Source organism: Anneissia japonica, unplaced genomic scaffold (genome assembly GCF_011630105.1).
Source record: "Anneissia japonica isolate Jap-2015-1 unplaced genomic scaffold, ASM1163010v1 scaffold585_len4108843_cov191, whole genome shotgun sequence".
Taxonomy (NCBI): domain Eukaryota; kingdom Metazoa; phylum Echinodermata; class Crinoidea; order Comatulida; family Comatulidae; genus Anneissia; species Anneissia japonica.
The window spans coordinates 1,440,765-1,460,613 of NW_022716829.1; the positions used below are offsets into that span (position 1 = coordinate 1,440,765).

The following is a 19,849-nucleotide window of genomic DNA, read 5'->3' on the forward strand; positions in this document are numbered from 1 at the left end:
ATGTCAGTGTTTTAACGTGAACAAAATTAAACATTAATATATGTGTTTTTCTTAATTATTAAGATTGCTTAAATTGTTAATGTTACAATTGTCAGATTTTATTCCATTCTGTAAGTGGCGGGTTTTCTGTTGAATAAGAGTATAATGTGAAGAAATGTATACAACGATCTCACGACGATGTGACGATGATCAGAATTTTACTAAAATATACTGTGTACTTCATTTTAATCATGAAGAAAAAGGATGCAGAAACCGTAATACCGTATTTACATTTCATTTTAATTATAAATAACCTGTGGCCGAGTTGACTTGTGGCCGAGTTAACTTGTGGCCGAGTTGACTTGTGGCCGGGTTGACTTGTGGCCGAGTTGACTGCAGCCGAAGTTTTTGTGGCCGAGTTCATTTGTGGCCGAGTTGACTTGTGGCCGAGTTGACTGTGGCCGAGTTGACTTGTGGCCGAGTTGACCTGCACCCTTCTCAAGCTGCCGGGCCTATAGCTTTATTAGTAACCCATAGCGATGCACTGCACTGTGTGAGCGTTTCAAATCAGTGCATGAGAGAAAGTGCCCGGGGATTAGCTCGCAGAGCAGTGCTCTGCTAGTCCAACAGTATGCATAAGGATCATGCTTACGATTACAAACATCAAAGACAAAAAAAACCCAAAAAAAACAACAAGGAGTGGACTATAGTTTATTGAACAATGTATTTTTTTTAATTTGTTTTTTATTTCAGTTTTCAAAGGCAAATATAATCCAACAGCTGTATTTATCCTGTGAATTTATCTCTGAATTGTATCATGTATATTAAGCTGATGAAGGCCAGGAGGCTGAAAAATTTCTTTTAAAAGTAGATATAAATACCATAGGCCTACATGCCTCGTCATTATAATTTTAAAATTGATGAAAATTGGGGCAGTAGGCCCACTGTTAACAGATTGAAGAGTGCTTGGTTATTTTAATTAGAGGGTTTCTCAGAAGTAAACGGGTCTCGAATTGGAAGATGCACTGTAATTATAATATTCCCAAAAGACGGTATATTTTTGGAAAGATCCCGTCTTTTCTTCGTTCAATTAAGGAGTGCGTATCATATCGATCTCTGTTGGATGCACCTGGTGCTGTTCAACTACACATGTAGGCCTAAAAAATGGTGTAAAAGATCAGTTACTTTAAATTTTCTAACAGGCGCTATATAAATTTGTCAAATTTACTATTATGATTAGGCTTAGGCCTATAAATATTGAATGGTTCTGTTCACTTTCTTAAAAATGTGATTGGCAAAAAAAAAAACAACTGTAGATCAACTCTCTATAATAATACTGTAGTTCGAAAGTTAAAGTTATGGAAATTAACTTTATGGAGTAATTTCAAATACCACGTTAGCATTTTATATTTTTAGGGTGCGTGGGCCTGGTGACCAAAATCCCGCTACTTACAGAGGAGACGCGAGACTTCTAAGCAACAGCGAAAAACGAAAATGAATAAAAAATTAGGCCCCTATATGCATCACCCAGTGCCTCGAATAAAAGTAGTCATGTCATTATTAGATAATGTTTAAGTCTAATTTATATTATGAAAACTACACCCGTCTGTATTATTTTTATGACAATCTTTTTTTTTAAATATAGCGTTAAACAGGGGCGGATCCAGAAATGTCCAAAAGGGGGGCCGGAAGCGGGGGCCGAAAGTTGGGCCGATTGAGACAACACTGTCGTAGGGGTTCTGGGGCATGCCCCCGCGAAATTTTTGTGTTCTAGACGCCCGAACATAACATTTGAGGCTTTCTGGGCTATCATTTTTTTCTTTTTTTTCTTTCTTTTTTCTTTTTTTTACCTCCCAAAAAGGGGGCCGGGGCCGGCCCCCCCCCCCCTAAATCCGCCCCTGTTAAATTACTGTATAATATCGAATTTCATTCATGTAAAAGCATGCAAGGAATACTTCTGATCAGTACTTGTTATTGACGAAATACAAGTGGGCCCTCAATGTTTAGTCAAACAACGACCGACTGAGGGCTTTAATCAAAACAAAAAATAATAATAGGTCATTCTCGATACCATGGCAGTTGTATCGCTTCGTTGTCGTGTGCGACGTTTGGTTGGGAAGACGTGTGCTCCGAAAGCTGGACCCCAAGAGCAGTGATGTTTAGCCGCTTATAGCAAGAGTGTGCAGGGTATCTCAAATCGTGCGATGCCAGCCTAGCCTATGCCTATATTATCTATACAGTATAGACATTTAATGTAATTTTGAAAATGGAAGGTGATAATGGAATTACAGATGATGAGCGTAAGATTGTACAGGAATTTAGTTACCTGCTCGAAAAATCAAAACAACTTTTCAATGGATTAAGGTAAATAAGCAGGATAATAAGGAAAGGATATTTAATTAATTATTAAACTGTTCCCCCTAAAACTTAAAAGTAAAAGACCTAGGGGGTAGCATAACTAACTAAATACAGGGCCTAGTTTAGGCCTGCCTGTGTGTCCCTATCCTATGCTTCAGTAGACCAGTGCTCAGTCCTGGCTGGTCATACATACAGCAGTAGGTCCCAGGTAGGCTAGGCCTGAGGCTATATTATCCTCCGGGATGGCGGGATCCAGTCAAGTCGCTAGGTACTTGTCTCACTAGGACCCAGTAGAGGTAAAATGAAGTAAATAAAACTAGGCCTAGACAAACAACAAAATATTTATATAATTTAATAATCCTTTTTTCTACTTATATTTTTATCAATTTGACTACTTCATATTTCGTAGAATATTAATTAATAAATGAAGTAACTACAAATATATATCGATTCTTCCATATATGAATTATAATATGTATTTCTTTTCTCTTTTTTTTCTTCTTTCTTTTTTATTTCTTATAGACAACATAAGTGTATTTTAGCTTTAATTTTGCTCAAAATATTCTTAATACAAAAAGGAAAGACTTAAACATAAATTTGTAAATTTAGATATAGTTTTATACGTATTACATTTTATAGCATTGAAATAAACATTTCCTCAAGAAAACTAAAAATAACTAGTGCCAGTACAAAGTAATAGATGAACATTAACATTGGAAATAGGAATAATAGCAGGCAAAATGTAATAGTAATAATACATAATATATTAGGGTTCATTTCTCAAAGTAAATAAATTGGCCAATTTATCAGTATATTGAGTTGAAGCAAAGAATATATTTAGGATATATTATAGGAATTATAATTAGATAGATAATATTGCTTTACACATTTACGAAAAGTAAATAATGAGGGCGCTGTTTTTAGCGATTCGGGAATGAACATTATTCCAGAGCTTGGGGTCTGCTATATATTAATAAAAAATTGGTTTTTGGCAAGTCTAGTAAAAGAAATATTTGAACGGGAATTTCTTAAATTATAATTATGTATTTTATTTGAGCTACATTTGTAAAGTATACTGTTAATGGAATAAGGAAGTTGGTTTTTAAAATATTTAAACATGAAGGTTAGGACTTGAAAATTGAACATTGTGAATATCTGTCAACTTTAGTATTTTAAGTTGTTCAAAAAGTGGTTCTGAAGGAGTCCTGTATGTTAAAAAAAGTAAATTATTCTAGCTGCTCATTTTTGTAAGATTGTTAAACTTCAATATTGGATGGATAATACAGTATGCAGCCCAGGCAATGTTACCATATTGCAAATAAGGAAAAATAAGTGTATTATAAAGAGAAATTAAAATATTTTGAGGAAAAAAATGTTTCATTTGTTAATAATTCCGATAGATTTAGATATCTTTTTTGATGCAAATTTTGATTAACTTGAATAAATACTGTATACCTAAAAAAAGTGTTTCATATTTACGTAGGATTAAAGCACCATTTAAGTAAATGTAAAGTTATCGATTTTGAACTTTCGTTGAGATGTGTGGAATATCAAATAGTTTGTTTTTAGTGTGTTGACAAGTAATTTATTTGAAATGAACCAGTTAACTAAAATATAATAATTTGTCGTTAAAAACTGTAAATACTGTAAAAAATCGACATTAGAGTTGGAAAAAAGTAAAGTACCTGTAGTGCCATCGGCAAAGGATATCACTTGCAATTTATCACTAAACATTGATTATATCATTAATGTAAATTAAAAAAGTAAGGGCCCTAGCACAGAACCCTAGGACAGAACCACAGAACCTCGTCGACGATTTACACGAGCCCAACGCAACATATTGTTTTCTACCCTCTAAATAACGATTGGGAAGATGAACCTGTTTTTTCACAGCATTGTAATTGGCAGATGAGAAAGAGTATGAACATGAGGGCAGCAGTTCATCATAAAAATGTGTAGAATTTAAACAAACTCACCCTACCCTACCTACTGTATACATCAATAAAATGACATTATTGACATTGAAGAGGGATGGGCTGAAGAGTCAGTGAAGAATAACTTAATCCTAACCCTTTTAAAAAACTATTTAAAAAAAAGAATAGGATGAGAAATTGACAGTACATGGGTATTGCTAAACCCAGCAAACCTCCAAAAAAACACCGCAAACCCCATCCAAACTCTGTGATAATAATTGAATCACTTAGTATAGGACTCAACTTGGTATCTCAATAAAAAAAAATCTTAATTTTATGTTCGTCACAACCTATTTTTGGGGTAAAAAGCCATTTTTTGTATAAAAAAATTGCTAAACCCTGCAAACCCCCCAAATCACAGTGCAAACCCCATCCAAACCCTGTGATAGTGATTGAATCATGTCGTATAGGACTCACTTGGTACAAAAGTAAAACAAAAAATTTAATGTTCCATTCGTAACAACCTACTTTTTGGGTAAAAATGCCACTTTTTGTATAAAACATTGCTAAACCCCGCAAACCTCCATTACAATATTATTAAGTAGTGACATCTACCATATTGGACCTATAGTACCCACTTTGTTTTTTTTTTATTGATATTGTTCGTAATTGAAATTTGTAATTGTTTTCATGAACCTATAATGAGCTGATCAACAATGTACAATTATTGTTCACTTTCACTTTATTCACTTGTTCACTACTACAGTAGAGGGCCTACAAAAAAGTGCCGGGAACCAATTAGGCCAAGGCCTGTAATTAGGCTCCCGGACTAATCTTAATTATTTAGATTAAACTCAACTTAATAAAATCAAAATAAGGGTTAAATTATTGAATACTGTAAAAGCTGAACATGCAAGTTTCAAATAATCACATTAATTTGCATTCTGATTGTTTCAGGGACCTACCACAATATGGCCACAAACAATGGCAGTCATATTTTGGAAGAACATTCGATGTGTATACCAAGTTATGGAAGTTTCAACAGCAGCACAGGTGTGTAAATTACCATTCAATCAAACATTAAATAAAGTGTTCATTGCCATGTAGGAGTATGGCAAAGTTCTTCAGTATTTGCAACTACTGTATACATTTTAAAGCGTAGGTAGGCAAAGTGCGGCCTGTGGAAGCTCATTGGAAACATCAAAGTTTGGGTGCAGCCCTTGGTATTAAATCAAAAATTCACTTTGGCCCTCCGACCGATTTTTATGTCCATCTCCAGTGTTCTCCCTAGCATCGTGGTTAAGCGTCATGGTAAGTGTTAAGTCCACCATAGTTGGGACTGACACAAGATATTTTTAATAATTAGGAGGCATTAAAATGTCTTAAATTACAATTTAAGACTATATAAAAGTCAGGAACAGTTAAATAATTTAACTGTTCTCTGATAAAAGCATCATAGAAGATGTTGCAATCATCATGGCTAACTTTCAAGCATCATGGGGAAAGTCCCAAGCATCATGGTACCATGATGCTTCAAGGGCCTGGGGAGAACATTGATCTCTGTTTTTTAAAGGGTGCGATCAAGTAGAAGTATTCCCCAGTTGTATGTAATACTGGGCACTTATTGTGTTGTACAGTATGACTGTCATTCGACCGTCGTATGGTGAGTCCCACTCCACTACCTGTGAGTGCTAGATGATGCAACGCTGATTGTTGGCAATCTAAACTTAATCGTCATTAAAAATGATCCGTTGCGTGGTCGTGGCGTTGTGTTCTTCATAGAATCTTGTTGGCCGGTGACAGTCAGGCATCGTGAGTGCCTAGCTTTAGAAAACACTACTAATGACATCTCAAATTTACTTTTATAAATGAATACCGTTGTGTGTCTAATAGGTGTAACTCTCGTTCATAGCAGTGAACATGTTTAACTGGTACAGTATTTGTCTGTCATTAACATTAGGATCTTCTCCTTTTAAAATTTTTAAAACGTTGCTTTCTCAAAATTTTAATCATCAAAGGTCACAGTTTTAAGTTGCAATGGTTGTTTTGCTTTTCTCACACTAAATATTTATAGTAATTACAGAATTAATAAAATGTCAATAAAGTAAATCAGGTCATTAGGTCAGAGATAGCTAAAGAAATTACTAAATGTACTGTAGCTCTAAAAGGTTCAGCTGTCTCATTTAAAAAAAAAATAATAATAATAATCAAATACCTTGATAAAAATTGCGAGCTGTAGCAATGATTCTTCATGTCTGACTGATTTGTAATTATTTTCATTAGGATGATACTTGACACCCACTATGGATTAAAGCGATGGCAAATTGGAGAAGTGGCATCCAAGATTGGCCAACTTTACTACCATTATTAGTAAGTGTATCCTTAAGGATTTGTTATTTATTGATTTTTATTACTTGATATTTTTCATTAATACGATTGTCGCAAACTGGAAGTCAGGGGCGCGAATCCCAAACTGTCCATTTCGCATGTCTTCGTGTGCAATGCTCTTCATCCACCACCAGGTGTCATCATTTGGACAAGAAGTCCTCTTTTATTACTTTAGGCCCCAGCAGGTGTATACCGTACTGTATCTACTGGTAAATCACAATGTAAAATATTCTGTGTTAAAAAAAAAGTTTATTTTGCATTTTGTTGGACTTTCTGTGCAAATAAAGTCATTTTACTATATTTTGTTCTTTATAGTAGGAGTAGTAGTAGTAAAGCTTTATTTATTTACGAAAACATAACTCAACAATTTAATATGCTGTTTTCATCATGGCCATGATAAAAGAGAAAAGAAAATAAATCAAGTTTACATAACATAGAAAATAAAGGAAAAGCTTAATGTAGTATATAACAAAGTATAGGTCTATGAAATTTACATTATACAAAATAATTTTTATGAACAGTATTAATATTATTGTACACTACACAAAAGAAAAAAACCAAAGCAAAAAAAATAAATAAATAAAGTACATTATTAATTATTAACATTCATTGATTAATATGAAATAAGTTTTTTGAAAATACTTAAAGTATTTTGAAGTTTATACATTTGAATTTTGTTTGTTCCATTCAATAGCTCCACGGTATAAAATACTTCTTTTTTTATAATTAGTTCTTGGTTTAGGTATATATAGATTACTTGTACTTTTACGAAATTCATAATTGTATGTTTTCTGTGTTTATCATTGTTATTGTTACATGTACTGTATATTGTCTATGACTTTTGTCTGGTTGAGTCAGAAAGAATACTTAACTTCAGGGTTAAATCCATTCTTCTTTTTTTGAATATGCTTCTGTAAAGAACTTCTAAGACAATAAGAAATAAAATCTGTCTGTACATGGTCTTGATATAAAAAAAGTGGAAATATAAGTAATCATGACAAAAAAAATCTGGAACTTGATTTGAACTCATGATGCTGAGATCAAAAGGTAAGATTATTGATTGCCAATGTATAGTACAACTCCACTGTTTTGAATCAACATAGCTTCTGTAAATGTATCAGTTTCAATTTTCATTATAAATGAAAATAAGTTAGGCAATTAGAAAAGAGAATTATTCATTGGCCAAAAAATTAATAAATAATAAAATTTACAAGAAAACCAACTCTAAAACAAAGCATTATTATTATTTTTTAAATACACTTCCAGCTTACTAGAGGCTTAATTGATATTCAGGGACTAATGTCAATGCATTACTAGGCTTAGGGATGATTTTTAGTTGTGAAAAAAAAATCCTATGCCGTCACCAAATTAGACCCTCAACCCTTTGATTAGAAGCCAAGCTACTTAACCCCCAAGTTACAACATATCCACTTCTAATATTGATTTACAGTTTAATTATTAACAATTAAAAAACAACCTGTCATAAACACCTCTAAATAGTACAATGACTCCAATACAGACAGTAAATGCTAATATAATTAGAACTGTACCCTTAAACAGAATTTGTCTATATAAAACCCCTCTGAAAATCTAACACACAAATATTGATGATGCGACTTGACTTGCGGGTATGTGCTACTGTGATCAATAGGTTGTGTCAAATTTTGGCCTTTTCAAAAGTAAAGACACGCACTTAATTCTTTCGTGTCTGCTACAACACAATGGTGTACGGTATACTAAATTATTGAATGTATTTCTTCTTTTACGAGCTTCTTTGATCTGAAAAAGTGACAGGCAGCATGTATATTCAGGTTTATTTATTCACACACACATATGGATCCGCCTCTGTTCCTACATTTCATTACAGTCAACACATACCTGTACTATTTATAAATTGATTGTTGACCGAAACTTATACAAAATTTTAAAGGAATTTGAACATAGCAAACTTCACTTTGCTGAGAGGGTGTGAATGGCCCTTAATACAAAAAATATGTTTGCTGTGGCGCTGTACTGCTAATTAATAACTGTTAATATCTATTGCGGAGTGGTCAAATTCAATTTTCACTAGTGGCTGTTACAGGTGCCACTAAAGTTTAATGAACAAAAAAATGCAGAGTGATATACAACAGACTGTGAAACAACCAGCTTTTCTTTGACTTATAGTTAGTAGTGAATATCTACGATAATAGCAAACCTTCTTTGTGACTTCTTCATACATTTATAATATAGCTACAGTATATTGATTTTTGTTTGTACTAGAAGATGTCTCTCGCTGCTCCTGCTCAGTTCGTTGACTTAAAGATAAATCAATCAATAATCACCATCCTTAGATAATTTCAGCTACAGTAATGTCATTTATCATTGTCATCAAGGTTGTTAATCATTATTATCATCACCACCATCATGTTTTTTGTAATCATTGTCATTATTTTTATAATCATCACTGATATAATTGCAAATTATGCGATATCTTATCAACTTCATAATCAACAAATACACTGTTTTTCATCATGGCCATGAGAAAACTTACAATTACATTAATTACACATTACAGACATACATTACCATCACAAAAAAGTGAAAGTTTATCATTGCTGATAAATTAAAAAAAAAAATTATATTGAATTATTCTCCATCTTTACCCTACCCTACATTGTCATAATTATCATCATCTTTGCAATTTCCTCAGTGTACCTGCAGAGGTGAAGTAGAATAGAATAGAAATACCATATTTATTTGAAAAATGCTCTGGGGCATTTATTGTTGAGAAGGTTTTTTATTCAAGGGAGGCATTTTATTCGTGGTAAAAAATGAACACTGTGCAGGGTGTTTATTCGAGGGAGGCCTTTGTTTCAAATTAGGCTCTAGAAGAGGTGTTTATTTGAGAGGGGAGTTCATTCAAAGTGGGACGTTTATTTGAATAAATATGGTATTATAAATTAGTACTATACATTTTAATCTCCAACAACTTACCGACTTAAAACAGTACATTAACCTCATTAATTCAACAATTTAGCAGTTTGTAACTCTTCCATTCTACTGAATATTCTTTTCATTTATTAAGAAATCATTTTTATTCAACATAACTGCTAATCTATTCATAACCATCTATGTATCACTGTGTGGTTTGTGATAATCAAGGTATATAATGAATATATGCATGACTATACATGAATATGTATAGAGCTAATGAGACCCTTGGGACTCTATTGATCTCCATTGTTTCCACACTTCATTATCTAAATTCCAATTCAATGCTGCATTGCTGAATCTTTCTGATAGTAGAGTATATTATTATCTATCTGTACCTTAAATAATTGATGTTCTCAAAATAATAATACTATATTAAAAGTATATTGACTGTGTATTTGAGATTCTGTGCACAATTTACTTTATAATAATATTCATAAGTTTAGTAAAAGAAATACTATAAATTAAAACAAATTTAATAAAGTATTATTATCAAATCTTGTTGATAATTGATGCTCTGAAAATGATAATTTTATAATACTATATCAACTGTGTATTTTAGATACTGTGCACAATTTAATTGTTCACAATTTGTTAACAAGTTCAGGCAAAGAAATATAATATTCTGTACAAAAAGATATTATATTGGTGGACATTTTTTCTTTGCAGTTATTTTAGTTTAAATTATACAGAACAAAAGTATTTTAAGTTGAAAACATCCCAAAATTGCCTAGTTTTTATTTGTTCATTCACTCATTCGTTACTTTGCTTGTTCACTCATAATATTTATCTATTTATAAAAGTTCCTTACAAAATAATGCTGTCCATGAGTGCAGTAAAGTATGATGATAGAGTGTTATGGGCTGAGCACAAACACATGGCAATCTGTTGAGTTCTTTTAACAGATGCATTAAAATAATGAATTACAAAACCACCAGAATTTACAATAACAGAATATGTTATTCAGAAATGCAAGTGATTTATCATAGAGTAGCTCCTCTAGGCTCTGTATCGTTTGATCTCGTTCTAAGATGAATAAATCTCAACCAATAACAGAATAAAATTATCCTACGTTGACGACTGCATTCCAACTAGAAATAAAATCTTTTTGAAGGATTATTCTGACTTAGCTCAATACTGTAGGTAATTACAGTTGTATAAACTGAGACACAGGTTTATAGTATCTCTCTCTGATTGTGAGCTACTCTTTGCATCAGCCAATATCTACAAAATAAATTTGATTTTAGCTTTCAGGACTTTCAGGAACACTCACTCCTATTGTTGAAATTCAAATCCCAGCCATTCTTTGATTTTATATTATTTAAATATTTTCATTATATTATAGCATTATAATGTTGGCAATTTTTATAATAAAAGTGTAATTTTTAATTCATAAATGAGATCTTTTTGTAAAATAATTTCCCAATTTAGTTTATTGTTAACTGCGATGACATTGTTTTTGTTGAATTACTGTAAGATACCAAAAATATTGTAAACCAAAGATCTGCAGATGTAATATGACATAGTATTAATATTTAATGTATGTGAGCATTTCTACTGAACTGCTAAATTCTGTATTCTCTATTTAGTCTTTCAGCCCCCTAAATATGCAAATTGACTACTGTATCGTAGTTAAAGCCTACGCTGTCATGTGTGTGTCAAGGATTTTCTGTAATTTTTCATAATTATGACAATTTCGATTTAAATTATAATGAGTATGCTGTAATGATAAATGGTTAAAATTTTCTTCCACTAAAAAATTGTTGCCATACTGTAGTTGTTTTTGTATACCTGTAGAATTTTAACCATTATATATATTTTTTTATCCTCATCATAATTGTATTCATTTCAGTGCAGTATACAGTATAGAGTAGTATAAATTTGTCACAGGAGACAAATTGTTTCTGAAATGCTGAAAGTAGAGATTTGAATAATTCATGAAATGTTTGTCACAAAAAAAATCTGAAATCCAGGTTACATTCAATTCTTTTGATCGCTTGCGTAAAATAAATTTTTTCTGCATTATTAAAAAAAATAGTTTTTATGATATTACCGAATTGAAATTATTGTACAAGGCTTACAATTGAGAATCAGGATATTACTGTACATTATAATCTGTGTTAGCAAATTTTAACAGTATGCATTTGAAGTACAATATTGATAGCTTTGTGGATTTTTCTGCTTAGCTTATGTTATCATACAAGATACTTGCCGAATGCAATTTGAGAGTTGATACCGGTAGACTGAAACAGTGTACTGTATGTTAGATTTGAACAGATGAAGAGAACTTGACAGAGAAACCATTTTGATGAGAAGCTGGCGAAAATTGTGTATAGTAATGATAAAATATTTCTTGAAGGTTTGCTTGGCAAGTATCAATAACAAACAAAATCATAACATTTTTGGTATACCGTGTGTAAAAATATGGTTTTTCTTTAAAAAACGAAGTATGTGGTGGTCTCATTAAGTCCCCTATCCTTGAAGACACTACCAACCAAACCCTGGCTGAAAAGGTCCTCAAACCAATGAGCAATATTAAGTCTGTTCTGTAGTTGATGGTGTCCGATGTTATTGCTCGGCCACTCGACACGCCAATATACATCGAGTAGTTGTCTCGTTTATTATTTCTAATTTATGCAGATTGATTCTACTCCACTCTTGAATTTTCAATGGTTATCATGAAAGTGGGAATGCAGAGCAGGGGGCGGGGGGAGGGAGGGGATGAGAAGAAAATACTGTACTTAAACAATTATACTTCAGGAAAAAAAAGCCAGAAACTGTGGCACATAAAACCTAACATTGATAAAAACAGATTTAAAACATTACCAATTTACAACAATGTACAGTACAAATTCCAGAATGTAGTTAAAGTATCCCCCATTTTAATAAAAGTGAATCCATTTAAAATTAGAAATTAATATATGGTATGAATATAGATTACAGTATTTTAGTGTTTAGTAGTTTTCATCATTGAAAGAGTTAAAAAGTTCCTTTTCTCTATCATTAACCTGAAACAAATTAATTTTGAACTACAGTGCAGGTATGTGTCTGAGGGCAAAGAGTTCATGTTCTGCACTCAATTTGCATCTTTCGATTGGTGAGGGTAATTCCAGACTTTTTGACATTTGCCTACCTTTCATAAACATCAAATCAAGATTGATTCCTACATTAAGAAATCAATATTTTACCCCAGTATATGGTTGGACTGCATAATCATCATTTTGATCGTGTATGATAAGTGGAGAAACTTGTAAGCAAACACAATTAATAGTCCGTATCATTGTTGAAGTCAATGAAATTATTGTTATTTCAAGGAGACGTGCTTTTTACCATCACATTAGAATGTTGAAAATAAATAATTATAGTAGTTCATAATAATAGATACTCCTGTGTGTCGACTAATATAGTAGAACATGGACAACTACAAATGAGAACAGTGCTAGGAGTATGCTTGCCCAACGAACACGTACTGTCCCACAAACGCATTACACTACATTTTGTTTACGCTGTGATTGTGTTGAACCTTGGCAACATTATGCAGGGGTTTGGGCTTGGGGGAGTGGTCCGAAGGTAATTTTACTGTCATTTTGCAAGTGAAGGAATTTTTTTAATTTACAGTACGATATCTTCTTTATCTGTCTGTCGTAATTATTTTTGTATTGAATTTTAGAGAAAGAAGGATTATAATAATAATACCCAAATATTAATAAATACCCAAATATAAAGCGCCATTTCCAACAAATGATCAAAGGCGCTGAGCGTTATTATTGTACCCCTGGTCACTGAATAACATACAATGGCAAACCAGCACAAAGTGCAACCTCCTCTGTTTCTTCGGGAGTATACCTAGTTGTGCGTTGAAATTAGTACATTCAATGCCACAACATCCTACCAGGTACCCATTTATACTCCTGGGTAGAGGGACAAACGTAGATAGAGTGCTTTGCCCAAGGACACAAGCGACTTGCACAGCGAGAGTTTCCCTGACCTCAAAGTTGGGAGTCCAAGCCACAACCGATGTACCCAACTGATAATTAGTCTATTGCCCTAACATGTGGTTTAGGAATGGAGTTTACTATTGATTATTATGAAAATTATTGATGGAATTTTAAAATGATTCTTTAGCATTGGATAGAGGAGTGTACGGTACTGTATGTACTGTAAAACTGTACTAAATGCATTAGCGAAATTCAGAGCCAACAACTTTTGATTTAAATGGAACATGATGTTTGCTGTATAAAACTCCTTTTCCAATGTGTAACATACTTGATTGATGGATTTATTCGGTGTACTGTACACTGTAAATACCAACAATAAACCACGAAAGTCCGAAGATGACTTATTTTCAGTGGTATCCCTCTGGTGGTAGTTGGGCAGTGCACCGAGAGATAATCCCCTACTCTTTTCTGAAGAGTGTACTGCGATCTCTAATGTGCATGTGGGCCATAATGCACAAAGGACCAACAGCTTAAATGTCTCATCCGAAAGATGCTGCGCTATCGTAACTTGCATTTCAGCCCTCAAGCTGAAACACAAGGACAGCAGCGATGGGAATTGAACCGGAGGCCTAGAGGTCTCCACGGTTCTATGTTTGGACTGAACTAAGCTGCTCTTTTAAAATTTAAAGAATTTACACATTATAACAAAATGCATTCTTAACTACAAAGTAACATGAGTATAATATAATGAATTTAAATTTTAAATTGCAAACATTGCAGTTAAACAGTAGATAGTATTATTGCCTCTTTCTTTGTATCTTGCCATAATATGTAAATTCTTCAAATTTTGACTCGAAACCTTTAATTATTCTCCTCAGTACTTTAAACAGTGTATTGCATTTGATTATTTTATGCGTTTTTTATGACTCTGTATATTTTATATTTCAGCTTGAGAACTAGCGAAACAAGCTACTTAATGGAGTCATTCTCATTTTACTCAGCCATCCGTGCCCGTGCTTATTACTCAAAGGTTAATAAGGAAAAAGGGTTAGTATAATTGACTTCAATATATAAAAGTCAAAGAAAAAGTGTCGTTAATTGGATGAAATTTGTCAAATTGCTGATATGCTATAGTTGGTCAATGATAAGATAATTTCAATGATAAAATATTGTTTATGGATTTTCATAGAGGCTATTGTACAAATTTGTGACAGTTGTGTTTGTGTAAAGTACAAGTTTTACAACTTGTGTTTACACAGTAAGCAACTTTGTGACTTTTATGTTTATTGCTTTATAGAATACCACAGTCGTGTCGTCACAATGCCTGGTGGCGCCTCTGTTGTCAACCAGATGTTGGTTACCGTTCATTACGCCTGAATGACTTATAGGCTTTCTGGAATAGGCATTTTGAAATCAAATATTTTACCATCAAAATGTACTAAAAACACAAAAGCTCGCATTATATTAGTTATCGAACACATTTAATTATCAATTAAAATTTATAAAGAAAAAGTTGGGAAAATGGCATCCAGTTGAATTCATTTTGCAACGATAGCAATGGAGTAGTATCACGTGGTATTTTGGCGTAACACTATAGTACGCTACAACATCACAAGCGTACGATTTTTGAGAAGTTCTTTAAGCTCGAACGCTAACACTGAAATTTTAGAAGTACAGAGGCAACCTATTAGAATCCTAAATGCGTATTCCTTTATTGATGTTGGCGATAGATTGCTGTAATCAGATCTATAGTCTATATCTTTCAATTTGACCTCAGTTGAAATCTGGGATAGTCTATGTGATATAGGTTTGCGGCAGGTGCTGAAGAAGCTAAAAGCAATCATGCAGTCCTCAAGAACTATGCTTAAATATGTGTGAAGGTGATAGATTTGTAGCTGACATTACAGTATCTCCCTTGAGAAAGTTTAATCTGATTAAATGATGTTGAATATGACAAATTTGACAACAATCAGTTTTATTACTTCATTCTCTTGTAGTTGCTCTAGGAAGTTCTTGATAAACCTGAGGAAAGAATATAAGCATGGAAATATGTATGGATATAAGGCTCAATAAAAAAAAAAATATTAGTTTATCACCCTCACCTGCATGTCTTTTGAAAAAAAAATATTTTAAGAAAAAATGTTTTTGTTAAAAAAAAATAAATAAAAGAAAAGATTAATTTTTAAAAGTAAATAGTTAGTAGGTATTATTTGTATTATCTCAGTAATGTATTTTACCTTGAATATCAATGTACCAGCAAACAACCCAAGTGTCATTGGCTTTAGCAAAATAAAAAATAGAAATGAAAAGCCTCCCTCCCTCCCCTCTCTGATCACTTTTCCACCCTAGATTGGGTGATGATAAACTAAAAATTTTTTTACTTGGCCTAAGGATGGAAATTCAATTTATCCTTTGGTTGTGTTGCGCCTGATGATAACCATGGCCAAATAATTTCATGGTCTGAAGCGGAGGATGCAAAATGGGCTGGGGGAGCGAAAATTGAGAATGCAGTACTAAATCCTTATTCCAATGTAAACTTGATTGTACAGTATAAACAAACAAATTTTCTATGCCGGGGGAGGGGAGAGAAGTGCTGGGGGTGCGTATGTACTTCTGCATGCACAGCCTACGCCCATGAGAAGTGGTAGCCCTGTATCATCAATCCCTGTCGTCTTTCACTCTTTCACAAATTTTCAACCACTTCCTTCCTTTTTCATTTGCCATCCTATATTCCTCCTTGCTCTGCTGAGTTATTTCTAATCACTCCTTGATCTCTGGGCATACTTATTATTGTAGTCTAATATGTAACAATAATTAAGGTAGTCTTAATGAGTGTGCATACTGATTGCATTAGCTGCTTCAGATTATTTACATTGCATTCAGATGTAGAGAATATTGAATTAGCTTAATAGAAACAACCAATGAGCTTTGAAGTCAAATATCACTGCCTCAGAATCACTTTGAAAATTGCTTGTTAAATTAAATTAAAGTACAGGAGGCTCACAGGCTGCCATAATGCAGTTTGATGTCAGCATTCATCCTTCTACTATTCCTAAATGAAATGACAAAATTTGAAGGATTTACGTACATTAACCTATATTTATTTTTAGTTCGGCATGAAAATTTAGTACTTATAGTTAAAAATATTCAGCATAGAATACTTGCATCCTACCCGGTTAACTACAGTATATTTTATAGGATTTATATAGCGCACATATCCACAAAACTGCTCAAGCACTTTTTTCCCTTGTAATTGGATACAGAATCAATAATACACAATATTCCTCTACTCCCTGGGGAGTATTCCTAGTTCGACCAAAAAAAAACAACATTTTTGTTTGCCCTCCTCCACCCACCCCTAACTCAGTAAAAAAAAATAGGGGTGGAAAAGCAAAAAACTTAAAAAAAGGGGTTTTTTAGCTTTTTTCTATACAAATAAAAAAAAATATGAGTGAATTTATCTTTATTTTTTGCCAGATGCCCTACAAATTAGTCTACAGTTGTTGTGATGTAAGGTATTGCCATTCTAGTCCTCTGTGGGTTATTTTTATTCTATCTGATGAGTATTTAAACAAAAGTAAATAAATTTAAAAAAAAACTTTTTCCATCCACCCCTATTTATCATTTAAAAAAAAGATGTGCAAACAAACAATTTATTTTATTTGGCCTTATGCATGCCATCAGCACTACTAATTTCATTCTGAATCATTCACTTCCTACAAGGTACCCATTTATACTCCTTTGTGAACAAATGCAGATGAAGTGTCTTGCCCAAGGACACAAGCAATGTGATGAGCATCAGTACCGAACCCCCAACCCTCCGATTGAAAGTCCAATACCTTACATGATGTGCCACATGCTTCTACAATAGCCTATGCTCATCATAGGTGGAGTGAGCTAAAACGTAGATAAAATGTGATAAAGTGCTTTACTCATCAAGGGCATTGCAAATGGCTAGCATAAAATTATTTTTTTTTTTGTATTCTTTAAAAACATTTTATCTGGCAGCAAAGAGCTAAACTGCATCAATTTAACCATTTCAATAATAATTTTCAATTGTAATTTAACCAAGGCCAGATTGGTAGATTGCTGTATTAAACAGTTCTAACAACCCGTCTGATTGATTGTATCAAGTTTCATCACATAAATGGTCTTCTAATAATCATCCACTGTAAGATACCATTGACTAAAAAACTGTCTTTGCTAAAGCTTTACAGTAACAGGGCCATCAGAACCGCACCGGCTTTGACCACTTTTTCTCAATCCTATCACAGGTCTCCCTCCATACCACCAATTAAAAATCCCTTTTGGGACCAGGGTTTTAGTGGTCTTTAGCATCTTTGGTCTCTAATTTGAATCCCTATAATTAAAGACTGGCTTTAAAAGTATATCTTTAAATATATGTATTTAGAGGGAAATTAAGAAAAGATATAGTAAATGTAAGATTATTAGAATGGATGTAAGGCCTACAGTTACTGTATGCTGTTATTGTTATTAATGTTTAAACTATTTCCCGGTAGTCAAGTCACACATCAAGTCCTATGCCCATTCTACCTAATCATTACAGTATTACTAACAGCACAGTCCATTCAGTATAGAACACTGATACACAAAACATCATCTTAAATATATCTATCATCATCATCATCATCATATATTTTTTTTCAAATACATTAAAATCACTATAGGCCTATATTTTTATATATCAGAAATAATGTATTTATTGAATGAAGGAAACATTTTTTAGTTGGATCTGCCAAAACCATGATATTATACATTATGGTTGAATTTTTTTTTCCGAATGTTTTAGAATGAATTAGGCCCACTGCATGCCACACACGAAACTTGCGCTCCATTTAATTAGAAAAATACAATTTCAACGTCCTACTAAAACTATTGGCATTCAGTACGGAGCAGTGTGCACAGAACGTCAGCTATTGATGTATATTTTGATGTCTGTAGTGTGTAAAAAGACTAAAACTACTATACATTTTAAAGTAGTAGAAATGTTCAGTTTGGTCTGCCAAAACCATCTTCTTTTGGTGTCTAATAGAATCCCTATAATTAATGACCGGCACTCAACAGGGGTCCCAATTTGGAAGAATCCACATCCGGGAGATCTGTTTAAATGAGTTTTCTTATGACATTTAAATTTTGTTGTGCATGGTGAAATGGTTGACATTAACTGCTGTGCAGACAATTGATATTACAGTATAAAAACTTGATAAAGCTTGCAGATATCATCATGAATTTGCAGAGATGGCTTATTTCGGGAGATTCATGCTTCATACCAGAATGTGGGAGTCCTTCCTGCCAGTTTCCAGGAGACTCCATTCCGTGACTCTACAGGAGACTTGGAACTCATGGGTACTAAATGTGGTCTTTAGATTTCTCTATTTAGATGGAAATTTTAAAAATAATACATTAAATGTTTTAAAATGGTGTACAGTAACTTCATGCTCTTATTCTTAATTAAACATTTCTTTCTAGCTATACATGAACTTGTTTTTCCGTTAAAATATTGCTAACATTATCTCTAACATTATCGTCATTCAATATACAAAACGCTGTACACAAAACAGTGCATTGGCTAATATTTCTATGTCTGAGTCATATACGGTATAACACAAATTATTGTAGGAAAAAAAAAAGGGATTAAGATCACTGTTTATTTTATAGTGGTCTTAACTTGGAGGGGAAATTTTCAGTTGGATCTACCAAAACCATGGTCTCTAAATATAATTGGAGGGAACAGCTGATGATAAGAGATAGCCATCCAATGGAGGCTGCAGAAATGTTTTCTTTAATTGGAGTGGTCTTTAATTGGAGGGAGAACTGTACTTATTTTAATGAATATACACTACTATATTATGTGGATTTATTATTAATGTTGTATAGGCCTATATATATATTTTAATCCTCCATGAGCTTGTTTTGTATTTTACATTTCAACTTTATTGACAATCCTTAACTTTAATATTTAAGATTGATTTTGAAAGTGTTCAGAGGTATAATATAAAATAATAACTATTATAAAATTTTGTCAAAGGTATAATGTCTAAGCCGGCCCTGATTAGGCCTATTTCCATTTAAAATTTAAACCCTTAAGACATTTAAAAAAAAAAAATTATACATGTGCTATTTCCAGGCTGAGGAACCATTTTTTCAACCATGATGAAAAAAAAGGTGTTGCACCCCACCACCCACTCACCCACCCATGAGCATGTAGGTTGTATTTAAATTGGGATTAACTTTTATTGTCTTGAAAGAGAATTTGTTGATATCCTCATTATTTATCAA

The 19,849-nt window shown here is 32.9% G+C and overlaps 1 protein-coding gene across 1 annotated transcript in view; it reads left to right on the forward strand.

Moving 5' to 3' along the window:
- The first annotated feature begins 2,037 nt into the window (after window positions 1-2,037).
- The window catches only part of LOC117109831 (protein SCAI-like), a 40,764-nt gene continuing 22,952 nt past the window's right edge, over window positions 2,038-19,849 (forward strand). The window contains exons 1-4 of the mRNA XM_033252264.1: window positions 2,038-2,343; window positions 5,208-5,303; window positions 6,534-6,620; window positions 14,498-14,596. Coding sequence (XP_033108155.1) covers window positions 2,246-2,343; window positions 5,208-5,303; window positions 6,534-6,620; window positions 14,498-14,596 — 380 coding nt within the window. The 5' untranslated portion in view covers window positions 2,038-2,245. The remainder of the gene's footprint in view (window positions 2,344-5,207; window positions 5,304-6,533; window positions 6,621-14,497; window positions 14,597-19,849) is intronic.